Here is a 12,947-nt window from a genome sequence, read left to right on the forward strand (position 1 = left end):
TGGCCACGCCACATGGCATGTGGGAATCTTAGTTCCCCGACCAGGGATCGAACCTGTGGCCCCTGCAGTGGAAGCGTGGAGTCTTAACCACTGGACCACCAGGGAAGTCCCAATCTCATTTAATCTTTACAACAACACTGCCAAGAAGACATTCTTGGGCTTCCTTGGTGGCACAGTGGTTAAGAATCCGCCTGCCAGAAGACCTAAATAGACATTTCTCCAAAGAAGATATACAGATTACCAACAAACACATGAAAGGATGCTCAACATCACTAATCATTAGAGAAATGCAAATCAAAACTACAACGAGGTATCACCTCACACTGGTCAGAATGGTCATCATCAAAAAATCTACAGAAAATGCTGGAGAGGGTATGGAGAAAAGGGAACCCTCTTGCACTCTTGGTGGGAATGTAAATTGATACAGCCACTATGGAGAACAGTTTGGAGGTTCCTTAAAAACCTAAAATTAGAACTGCCATACGACCCAGCAATCCCACTACTGGCCATATACCCTGAGAAAACCATAATTCAAAAAGAGGCATGTACCACAACGTTCATTGCAGCACTATTTACAATAGTCAGGACATGGAAGCAACCTAAGTGTACATCGACAGATGAATGGATAAAGAAGATGTGGCACATATATACAATGGAATATTACTCAGCCATAAAAAGAAACGAAATTGACTTATTTGTAGTGAGGTGGATAGACCTAGAGACTTCATACAGAGTGAAGTAAGTCAGAAAAACAAATACTGTATGCTAACACATATATATGGAATCTAAAAAAAAGAAAAATGGTTCTGAAGAACCTAGGGATAGGACAGGAATAAAGACGCAGACGTAGAGAATGGACTTGAGGGCATGGAGAAGGGGAAGGGGAGGCTGGGACGAAGTGAGAGAGTGGCATTGACATATATACACTACCAAATGCAAAACAGATAGCTAGTGAGTAGCAGCCGCATAGCACAGGGAGATCAGCTCGGTGCTTTGTGACCACCTAGAGGGGTGGGATAGGGAGGGTGGGAGGGAGATGCAAGAGGGAGGGGATATGGGGATATATGTATACATATAGCTGATTCACTTTGTTATAAAGCAGCAACTAACACAATAATAGAGTATAAAGCAATTATACTCCAATAAAGATGTTTAAAAAAAAAAGAAGAAGAATCCGCCTGCCAGTGCAGGGGACACAGGTTTGAGGCCTGGTCCAGGAAGATTCCACATGCCACGGAGCAACTAAGCCCGTGTGCCACAACTACTGAGCCTGTGCTCTAGAGCCCATGAGCCACAACTGCTGAGCCCGCCTGCTACAACTACTGATGCCCGCATGCCTAGAGCCCATGCTCCACAACAAGAGAAGCCACCGCAATGAGAAGCCCATGTGCCTCAACGAAGAGTAGCCCCCGCTTGCCGCCACTAGAGAAAGCCTGTGCACAGCAACGAAGACCCAATGCAACCAAAAATAAATAAATAAAATAATAAATTTATTTTTTAAAAAAGAAGACATTCTTGTCTTCTTTTTAAGATGAAAACACTGAGCTCTGAGGAACTAACTAACATGTCCAGTGTTAGTGGCAAGGACGGTACTGGGACTCAAGCTTGGAGTTGTGGAGTCTCAGTGCTATGCTCTTTCAGTTATCATTCATGGTCTTCCATCTGGAGAGATGGCATTTATTTAGGAACAAAGCGGGACTCACTGCCAGTTCTGATCAAGAGAGGACAAAAGACCTACGAGACTACTGAAATCATCATAGAAAAATGTAATATAAATTCACCAAATGGCTTTATGTCTGTTTTGTATAGACCAGGAGAAAATTGATTTCAGCAGGGTCTCGGTTAGATCAGCCACACAAATAAAATGATAGTGTCATTCCCTTGCTCTTAAAATAGGATCATTGCTTTCATAATCCAGCTACCAAAGCTCCTCTCTAAATAAACCCACTCCCCATCTTGACATGTTGCCCTTGACCTCAGAGAAGCAGAACAAGAAGCATCAGTGATGACTTGCCCTCACCCTCAGGTGGGCCCCTCTTGGCTACACTGCGGGGAGCGTGTTAGGTTTACTGCCAAAATGAGGAACTAAAGCCACTTAAGTGGCAAGTTTCTGCCCAGATTTCCATTTCTGAGCTGTCACGGGTTGACGCCGAGCCTCTTCCAGGATGCCTGCCTCCTCCTCCTCATTTCCACTCTGGTTTCTTGTGGCTGTGTTTCAGTGTATTGAAACTGGGTGGTTTTCATGACTGATTGAATGTGAAGGTCCCCAGCTATGAGCCCTTTCAGGAATGGGCACTGCTGTCTGGAAGAGGATATGGAATCTTCTCTCAGGTTTTTTAAGAATAATAGAGGCTTCATCCACCCAGACTGAATTAGTTTCAGTCGTGCTCCAGAGAGGGGATGGCTGACTTTGAGAGGCATAACAACCAAGAATGCTGTGGTCCTGACTCAGTCACATCCAGGATGTCCTCTGGGGAGCAGCAGACAGAAGTCTACTTCATTGTATCCGGAGGTAGATCTGGGCAAAGATGGCCAGATGTCCCTATTTCCAAGAACCAGTCAGTACTATGATTTCCAAAAATCCTTCTCTAGACAGAGTGATCAGCTTAGGGTGAAAATTTGATGATGATGTATTGATGCAGGTCAGGTTTGATGGTGGGTTCCACATGAACATGAATGACTGTGCAAATCCATCCCCTCCTCAAGAAAAACACAGTGGCCTTGTCCTGGCCGTACATCATTTAGGCCACATCTCCCTAAAACCAGATGGAAGTATCAATAGTATTTCTTGGAGTATGTATTATTGTCCCCATCTTACAGATGAGGAAACTGAGGTCCAGAGAAGCAAGTAGGTTACAGAGCAAATAAGAAGCACAGTTGGGTTCTTAAGCCAAGGCTGAAGCTCCTTCCACAAGGATGAAAAACTGCAAATAGATTTGTCACCTCACAACCATAGAAGCAAACTAAAGTCTTTTGACTGTTACCTGATGTAGAGTGGGCCTGGCGATATCTGCTGTGGGGCTGTCAAGACCTGAGTTTTTATTCCACCTCCCAGATAATTAATGGCTCAGTCCTGTGGGTGCTGATTGCATTGGGATGGGCAGGGGACAGGGAGGAAAGATAGAATCCAGCTTGATAAGATGGAAGAGCTGAGGAGCAGCTTACTGCCATCTGTGTCACTTCTCTCCTCATCCTCATTTCCTTCTCTTTTTGTCACATAACTTGTCCTTCCACATACAAATCCAAAGGGCAGGCTCACAAGGAGAATGGCTTGTTAGATGAAAGAAACTGGGAAACTTGTGGCTGCCTGTTTGTGTTTTCACGCTGGTCCACGCTCTTTTTTTTTTCGGGCACGCTGTACAGCTTGGGGGATCCTAGTTCCCAGCCAGGGATTGAACCTGAGCCCTCCGCAGTGAAAGCAAGCGTGGAATCCCAACCACTGGACCACCAGGGAACTCCCTGATGCTCGTCCAGATGTGAGGTTTCTTGTTGTAATTCCAATCCCATGCCTCATGTGCCAGAGACGCATAGCAAACATCCCAGCTGCCCGCACTGTGGATGCCCACGTGCCAGGGCCTTGCAGCTTCATCTGCAACTATTGCATTGGAAGCAGTTTGGATAATTGCTCTCTTCAAATGGGAGGATGGATTGGGGTTGCATAAGGTGCTATTATTACTTATTGGAATAATAAGTAATACTTATTGGCGTCTAATAGGGATTTGCTCCCAGTTTGTCTCCTGTTCCAAATCAGCCAGTCTGGTCAGGAGAGACTGTTCCCCTCTAACTCCAATACCTGCCTTCACTTGGAGGCCGGCCCTGTGGTGTCCGGGCGGTGCAGATGGCCAGCACCACCCAGTTCGTGGGAGGACCTGCCCTTCCCTTTGCTCTGGCCAGAGACAGGCCTGTCACTGCGATGACTCTCACAGACGTCCTTCCCCTCCTGCCCACTTCACCTTTCCCCCGGACCCCTAATGTATCACCCACAACCCCCTTCTCCATGGTCCCTAACAATGAGTAACTTCTCCCTTTCTACCTCAACTTCCCACACCCTCTTTTCCTAAGTAGCAAAATTTAAATCCATCAGCATCAGGGAAAATAGTAAAATGTTAGGCTTTTTTAAAAGAGATTCTGTATTGAGTTCAATAAACTCAGCTAATCAGTAGCAGCTATAATATTGTTAACAACAACACAACCATTAGCATGTATTGGGTGCTTACTGAGCACAGCCTAAGAGGCAGATGATATCATCAACCCTGACTTGACAGCGAGGCGCCTGAAACACAGGGCAACGAAGGGACCTGGCTGAGGCCACACGGGCAGTGAATGCAGAGCCAGGACCTGGGCCGACCGACCCGGAGCCCGTGGTTCTGGTGCAGGTGCTCTTCTATCGTTGCCCACGGGCCTGGAGTGCGAGACCTGGAAGGAGGCCTTCCCCGCCCACTTTGCTGCTTCCCGTCCCTCCTCTACCATCCACAATCCATCCACAAGCCTCTGCAGGCCCTGCCCTTCCTTTCCATCCTTCCACCTGTTCTTCCTCCTGGGCCTGTCCTTCAGCGAGCAGCAGAAGACACCTTCCCCCCCTGCCCCACTGTGCCTCCCCTCGTTCTGCTCACGTGTGGGCTTCCCCCGCCCCCGGCAGCCACACTGGTCCCTCTGGCCCCCACCTCACTGCCTCACACATCTCCTGATAAACGTCTGCTGCAGGCCTGTTCTCTGAGTACAAATAAGGTAAGGCCTCCACCCTCGAGTCTCTGTCTAAACCCGCAGTTGTAGGCCTTCCTCGGGTCCTGCCTGCACAGTGAGCTGAAGGCCTCCCAGTGCCCACCCTCCAACCCTGCGCGCAGAGCCCTTCCTCACCCACCGCCGCCCCCGACCCCAGGCCAGCCTGCCCAGTTAGTGCCGGTGCCCCCTGGCAGGGACAGTGTTTGTGTGCAGTGCTGGCGCTCAGCTGTTAGCACCCACCACCAAGCCCTGATGACAGGCTAGGGGAAGCCCAGCCCCGTGGCTTCAAAGTATCTCCATTCAGGTTATTTTTAAACAGCATTTTGCTGTGCCCATGGGTTGAATGACACTGTGCTTGCAGCCAAGTGTTGGGGTCACGACAGACCCTGAGGAAAGGACAGTAACAACTATGCATTAATTCAAATGTCTGCAAAATATATATTTAGTTTATTCCCTGGGCCCAGATGCTAACACCTGTAATCCTGACTCTAAGAGATAGCTTTAAGGCAAAACTGCACTTTTCCTTGAGGCAAGGCTCATGAGGCCCTGCAGAGGCCCCACTGTTCTTAGGACTGATTAGGCTGAAGATCTGTGCCAGGGAGGCAAAGCCTGAAGGCGGGAGAGACTAGGAGAGCCTGACAGCCACGGCCCACACTTGCACCCATCACACCAGGGGCCTGGCCCCGACCCCATGGCACTATCTGAGCTGTGGCCCAGACAACTGGCCTTCATGCCCATTCGATCAGCAGCCTGGCATAATTTTCTGGCCACCTGAACACACACCCTGACAGAACAGATTCTCACCTGTGGCCGCTATCAGGTGAGAGAATGTAATCATCACCCAGCTTTGTGTGTCCCATCCCAGGCTAGAAAAGACCTGGGCCTCCTGGAGCTCATTTCCCACGTGATGGAACCAGGACCTACAGCTTCTGCACCTTCTCCCCTCTTTGCCCAGTAGAACCTTAAGCCTTGTGTTTACCAACTGATAGTGACAGGTGACCAGGAGGCCTCTTTGTTGGTTCAGGCACCACAGGGTTGGCGATAGCTGTTCCACTTGGCCAGTTGCTTCTTATATTTTCTTCAGCTAAACTTTCCTGAGGGAGCCCAGTGTGTCAGGCCATCGTGATAATGATAACTGCTATTCTCTCTCTCACTCACACAGAACATCTTTCTCGAAATATAATTCACACGTCAAAAAAATCCATCCTTTTCAAAGTGTGCAATTCGATGGTTTTTAGTCCATTAACAGAATTGTGAAACAATCACCACTATCTAATTTTAGAGCATCTTCATCACCATCAAAAATAAACCCTGTACCTATTAGCTGTCACTCCCTATCTCCTCTGCCCCACAGCCCCTGGCAACCAGTAGTATACTTTTTGTCTCTGTGGATTTGCCTGTTCTGGAAATTTCATATAAATGCAAGCATACAACATGTGATCTTTTGTAACTGGCTTCTTTCACTTAGCATAATGTTTTCAAGGTTCATTTGTGTTGTTACAGGTATCAGTACTTCATTCCTTTTTACTGCTGAATAATATTCCATTGTGTGGATGTACCACATTTTGTTTATTCACTTATCAGCTGATGGGCATTTGGATTATGTCCACTTTGCAGCCGGTATGAATAATCCTGCTATGAACATTCATGCACAAGTTTCTGTGTGAACATAGTTTTCAATTCTCTTGGGTACATACCTAGGAGTGGAATTGCTGGGTCATATGGTAACTCTACGTTTAACAGTTTGAAGAACTTCCAAACTGCTTTCCAAAGTGACCGCACCATTTTACAATCCCACCAGCAATGTGTGAGGGTTTGCGGTTCTCTTTGGATATTCACAACAGCTTTCTAAGATTGGTACTATAATCTACAACTTACAGTTAAGGCCACCGAGGCTCAGAAAAGGTAAGTAACTTGGCTATTACTTCCAAATGCCAGGCTCTTCCCTCTGTGACCAATGGCCAAGTATTAACCCTGTATCCCCAGTGAACAAGTGTGTTTCTCACCCTTTTACCTCTATGCCTGCATCACCCTGATGAGAAATCTTTATGTGTTACAGGACGTGTCAGGAAATGCTGCATTTCTGGCCTTCACTCCTTTTGGGTTTGTTGTTCTGCAAGGAAACAAGAGGGTCCACTTCATTAAATGGTGAGTATCTTTATTTCCAAAACAGGCTTTTTATACCTCACCAACTGGGGAGGGCTGTGGTTCCCATGTCCTATGTCTGTGATTGGGCGAGTTCTGGTTCTGAGCCCTCTCCAAAGCCTTGCATCCATAATGGTAACTGATGAAGGTAGTGGTCTCTTCTAGGGATCCTATGCTTCCACAGGGGTGTTCCTGAGAGCCAACAGCCTCTCCAGAGAGAGAAAGGGTATAGAAAGTTGGTTTCTGGGTAGGATGAGACGTCTAGAGCTGGAGCCAATGTTAGGGAAGCAAAGTTCCCATGAGAACTGAGTCCTTGGGACTGTCCCCCGCTGAGGACCGTAGCATCTGCAGGGATGTTTACTCCTTACCCACTCTCCTAACGAAGGAGGGCTTGCAATGACCCCTGGGGCAGATATAAGTTACCCTGTTGCTCTGGCAAAACACCCTCCTCGGACCAAACCCCACGGTGGGCACTGCCTGCAGGAGCACAGATGCTGCTCTGTCTCCTGCCCCTCTTCAGGGCTAAGGTGTCCTCAGCCTCCAAGAGTCACGTCCCCACTCTTTCTTCCCTCCCCTGCCTCTCCCACTCCCAATGCTAGCAGGCAAGAGCCACTGCTGCAGCCACAGCTGCTCGGAACTGCTTCCTCTCCGCCCACCTGTCAGGGTCTGTTCTGCTGCGTGGCTCTGTGAGCCGATGCAGCAGACTCTGGTTTGCTGATGGACGTTTGGCTCTCCTAGAGACCCTTTTTCTGGCCCATGCAAACATCTTGCAGCCTCATGTTGCATATTTTACTAAGCCCCTGTGATCTCTGAACCTTCCTGGACCTTAGACTGCCAAGCCTAAGCTGGCCAGCTCCTCTCAGGGGCTTGGACAGGTGTCTCTCCTTGGCCCAGCAGAGCTCAGCCAGGGAAGCCTGCTCCTGTCTTGTTTCTTCCGCCTTCTCAAGAAGAGCTAGCGGGGAACCTGATGACAGAGCTGCTCCCTGGTGAGCTTTCTGCTGGGGATGCTGCAGGCCAGCTCTCCTGCGACATCCTCTTCGGCTCCCCTGTTAGCTTGTGGACAGACACCCCCTTTCCAACCCTTGTGGCTCTTGTGAAGCTTGGCGACATGATCAACCACAGTGCTTGTGAAACTGCTCCCCAGACATGCCCAGCCAGGCCCCATTCCCCAGAAAACCCCTTCCCAGGGTGGCCTGCTGCACTGGGCTAACCGGTGTGCTCCCCAACACGCCCATTTGCTACCCCTTCTCAAGCTGGCCCACTCACTGCACTTCTTGGGTGAAGATGGTGAGGGTTTGGGGTCTTCTGTCCAACAAGATACTTTTCAGAAAAAGACAATGAACAGGGTCAGGCCACTGCTCTCCCAGGGAGGAGCACTTGCTATTTGGAGACCTCTGGGTCGTCTGATGTTCCTTAGAAGGCCCAGATCCTGGCCACACTCCAACCAGGGTAGCTGTCTTTATGAGGTGGCTGGTAGGGGGCATTTTAGCTAGAAACAGGTAGGACACACCGGGGCCTGTAGTCCCTAAAGTATCCTTACCCTCCAGAAGCCCTGCTGCTCACTGGGTTGTCCCAGACCCTTTTCTTTCTATAGCTTCTCTCACAGCCCATTTCTTCAGGACGTCTCTTCATATGCCTCAACTTTAAAGTAATAGATGTAAATTTAATCACACTGCCAATAGAAAATTTCCTACTTTCCTATCTTGCTTATTGAAGCCTAGGATGATCTGTGTGCTTGTTTATATATCAATCAATTGATATTTATTGTATTCTGTATGTGTATGAGAGATTGATTGATTGGGAGGGAATCTAACAGGGAAGGAATCCCATGTGGCTTGTACTAGCTCAGAACTGGTGGTCAGAAGTTGTGAGCTCTCATCCTGACCCAGCTATGATTTCCAGGGAACAGGTGACCTTCCTCTGTCCCCTGAGTTTTGTCCAGTAGTAAACTGGGTACATTGTTTTCACTACCTTTCTGCTACTTTCTAGGATATTGAGGAAATCTCCCTAGAAATCGCAAAGAGGAAGAAGCCAAGTGGAGGCAGATATGCATGGTCAGACCTCCTTGGGGTCTCCCAGTTGGGTAGAAAAATAAAGACTCTGCCCCCAGTGAGGTAGGAGGGCCTTCAGGCTCCAGAGGGTAGCTGTGTCAGGCCAATGGAAGGGAAGTGAGGAGTGACCAATGCTGAGGCCTAGTTCTCTGGCTCTCAGGGACATCCACCTAAGACCCCAGTCATTTTTTCCATTTTGTAAATGTAACCAAGGCTGAGAGCAGTATGTGGAGGTGAGGTCTAAGTCGTGCCATGTACAGTAACCATGTCACTTCTTCTGATTTGTGTCTGTCCTGCGGGTGGATGTACCCCAGTATCCTGTTTGCCTCTTTTACTGCAGCCATTCACTGGGCTGGTGGCTTCAAGGATTTTTCTACAAAAACCCCTAAGCCCCTTTCCTGGTCAGTACGCTGCATGACTGTTCCATGTAATCTGTTCTCTCTCTTTGGTATGTTGCCCTGCCCCCTTCCCTGAGATCATTTGACATTTGTCTGCATTAAACTGCATTTTCCATCCAGTGGCACAGTCACCTGAAAGACTCAACTCCCTCAGAACCTGGTCGCATTGTTTTTCATTATTTGCTGTTATCTTGAACTTTGGCCTCATCAGCTACCTGTGGCATCTTACATTTGACAGTCCCATCAAGATAATGCACCTGTGTTATGAACCAAATCCCGAAATGGCCCAGGACCACTCTACCTAGACTCACTTCCCATGCAAACGTTTCCCTTTTACAGCCAATGTTGATGAGCCCGAAATCTTCCTATCACCCTATTATTATAGTGTGATTGACCAGAAAACTGTGGATTGAACTGTTTCAACAACTGTTCTCTAAGGCCCCTGCGCTGCTGTCTTGTTTCAGTTCTAATTTTGGCTAAAACTGTGTCTGTGCCTGGAGCCCCTTCCAGTCGGGGTGGGCTGTGCATCTACAAGACTTAGCTGTGAGCAAGCAGCCCACAGTGAGATGACGGGCGCTCTCTTTGTGCTTGTAGGAATGAGGTGACCAAGCTGAAATTTGAAGGAAAGACTTTTTATTTGTACGTAAGTCAGAAAGAGGTGAGTGCTGGCTTCCTTCTCTTCACGGAGGGCTAGGGCACTGGGGTGGCTCCTGATGGCCAGGGCTGAACCAAAGTGGTCCATCCAGGCAGAGCTAAGCCCCCTGCATGCCAAGCCGGGACCAAGTTCAAGGCTTGAGGTGAGGAGACATGAGATGACGAGAGGTGGCTGTAGGTCCTGGAGCACAGGGACTTCCTCAGGGATGCTGGTGACCCTCAGAGGTTCCATACCTCCAGGAAGTACAGAGTAAGATTCTTTTGCTTCCATATGAAAACTCCAGGAAGATAATACCGAAAAAAAAAAAATTCCAGATGAGAGTGCCACTTTCTCTGGGGAGGGCTCACTTGGTTCATGCGGTGCCAGCAGAGACTTACTCTGATTGGACCTGCCAGGTGTGCCCTTCTGCACTGAACTCAGCTCTGTCCTGTGGGTGCTGCAGGCTTCTCTTCCGGCCAGGCAGCCCCTTCCCCGTCTGAAGCCTCTCCCTGAGAGCACTGGGGAGCCTTCAGGCAGCTCAGGGCTCAGTGTCCTGGCCCTCTTCACCCTTCACTTTGCCATCCACACTCAGATGTTTCTATGTGGGATTTTTTGTAGGAAAAGAAAATTATTCTCACATATTTTGCTCCAACTCCAGAAGCCTGCAAGCACCTCTGGAAATGTGGGATAGAGAACCAAGCCTTCTACAAGTGAGTGGACACCTGGGATGGGAACTGCCTTTATCAGGGCCAAAGCCATAGAAGCTACTTTTAGAGGAACAATGGGCAGGAAAGTTTGAGAAACTCTGACAAAGGAGACATGAGATGACAAGGCTGGGCTTCCTTATAAAACTCAGACCCCTTTCCGGGTGGCTGTCTGTACCACCTGGAGGGTCAGAGCTGATGTCTGGGAATGTGTGTCAGTGGAGTTGCCCAAGGTGTCTACCTTGCGATGTCGTTGGACAGCCCCCAGTGGCAAAGCAGTTCTGGGTCTTTTCAGGGTAAGGCTTGGGCCAGAGAAAGCCCATAGGTACCTGACTTGAATAAAGCTGGCCCCTTGGAGCCATTCAGAGCCCAGAATACAAGAGCTCCATGAAGGAACAGGCACAGCCCAGAGCAGCTCCCTAAGCCTTGGAGAGACTCTGGGGCCCGCTCCCCAGTGGGTGGCCTGGTGCTGAGCTGGGGTTGATACCAGCCCTTCCTGGTGTGTCACTGACAGGCCAAGTGCTCAGGAGCCGGGGGTCGGGTAGCCGGAGGAAGCAAGGACTTGACTGTTACTGAGATAGCAGCTTTGGGGCAAAGGAGAGAGCTTAGCTTACCAAATGATTTTGTAAAGTATATTGAGGCTTTTGTGCCCAGTTTTCTTTGATTAAAAAAGTTGTTATAAAAGCATTAGGGAGCAAAGAAATAGCCCATCGAGAAACTGGGGTGATGCCAGATGAAGTGTATTTCGCTAAAACCCTTGGTCTTGTTTTTAAAATAGAATGCCATGACTTATGCTTTAATAAGCTGCATCTTAATCAGAACAACATAAGACAGAATGTATGGTATACTCCTCTCCTGACAGGCCATAGTTCTCCCTCCAGTAACCTGAAGGATCCAGAGCAGAATTGCTCTGGGCTGGGAGGGCACCATCTTCCTTCCCACTTAACAGACTCTGCTACCTGCTGACTGCTGTGGGATGCTGGCCCCCACAGGCTGTTTCTTGGGCAGGCTTTCTGAGTTGTATAATAAATTCTGTGCATCTGATACCAGAAGCAGGGGTGAGTTGAATGGGCAGCCTGAATTCTCACCTGAGAGGGCTTCTTTCTTCTCATGGAGAAGACACTCGGAAGACTTTCATGTGTTCACATTTCCCTCCTATTCAGTCCCTGGCTGTCCAAGGAAAGCCGAGAAAACATTTCAGCACCATTTCTGGAGGCCCTCCTTTGTTTTTCCGTCTGAGCCATGGGAACAGAACTGTGCTTCTGAACCTGTGACCAAACTCAGTTTCTGAGTCTTTCCTTAACAGATTGCCAACATCCACACTGGAAACCAAGGCCGCTTTTCACTGTTCTCCATGACTGCTAATTAGGTGTTAAAAGCCTCTAGCCTGGGTCAGACCCCCATTTATGCCAAGTCGCTAGCAGGAGCCACTTCGGCCTCACTCAGAGTGTCTGTCATGGGCAGATCCCTGCCCCACTTTTGGCCTAGTGCTTTGAAGGGAGCCGGTCAGGCTCAAGAACATGCTCAGATAAAAATAACTTTACGTGTCTAACATGTATTAAATATTTTAAACCAAAAAAAAAGAAAAAGAATGTGCTCAGACAGGAGAGTAAGTAGGCTCAGAGCCTCATGGAGCCCTGAGACAGGTGGGGATGGTGTCCCCAGCACCTGCTGTTCATGGATTATAGGGACAACTCCCTAAATATTCACTGCCCGCTCAGGACAAAGGCTTCAGACCAGTTTGGTTCCCAGCTGGGTTAGCACTACAGGCACCCAGGGCGTGTTGTGGATGGGGTCAGGTCTTAGGAGATTCAATCTGGGCAGCTCTGCCCAAGCTTCCCTTTCTAAGTGAGAGTACAGGGATCAGAGCAGTCACTCAAGGGTGGCTTCCAGAGTCTCCACCTCAGCTGTTCACAGCCTTGAAAGTGGTGTTAATGGGCTTTCTGAGGGAGGGCAAATGGTTCCAAGTTCAAACAAATGGTGGAACTTTTATTAAAGTTCAGCTAGTTTCTTCATTTCACGACTTCTCAGAGTCTCTAATGTGACAATATACTTTAGGTTCTCTCCAAGAAGGAGATGGAATAGGAAGGGCACTACTCTCTTCTCCACCCACAGTTACCCAGACATGGACACGAATTCTCAAATACGCGGACTGGAAGGGACTCCTGAGGTCAAGCAGTCCCAGCTCCACCATTTTATAGATAAGAATGAGGCTAAGAGAGGAAAAATTTCCCCAGGGTCACACTGCTAACCAGTGGCCTGGCTGAGATTCAGCAGGTGGCATTCTCTTTCC

At 48.7% G+C, this 12,947-nt stretch overlaps 1 protein-coding gene across 3 annotated transcripts in view; it reads left to right on the top strand.

Moving 5' to 3' along the window:
* Positions 1–12,947, top strand: part of FRMD5 (FERM domain containing 5) — a 352,011-nt gene that overhangs the window by 328,675 nt on the left and 10,389 nt on the right. For 2 of the 3 annotated variants that reach the window (XM_007467530.1, XM_007467531.1), the window contains exons 8-10: positions 6,782–6,870; positions 9,911–9,974; positions 10,569–10,660. In XM_007467530.1, the coding sequence (XP_007467592.1) occupies positions 6,782–6,870; positions 9,911–9,974; positions 10,569–10,660 (245 nt within the window). The remainder of the gene's footprint in view (positions 1–6,781; positions 6,871–9,910; positions 9,975–10,568; positions 10,661–12,947) is intronic. The other variant, XM_007467532.1, reaches the window with a different exon arrangement.

This window comes from Lipotes vexillifer, unplaced genomic scaffold (genome assembly GCF_000442215.2).
Source record: "Lipotes vexillifer unplaced genomic scaffold, Lipotes_vexillifer_v1.1 scaffold722, whole genome shotgun sequence".
Taxonomy (NCBI): domain Eukaryota; kingdom Metazoa; phylum Chordata; class Mammalia; order Artiodactyla; family Lipotidae; genus Lipotes; species Lipotes vexillifer.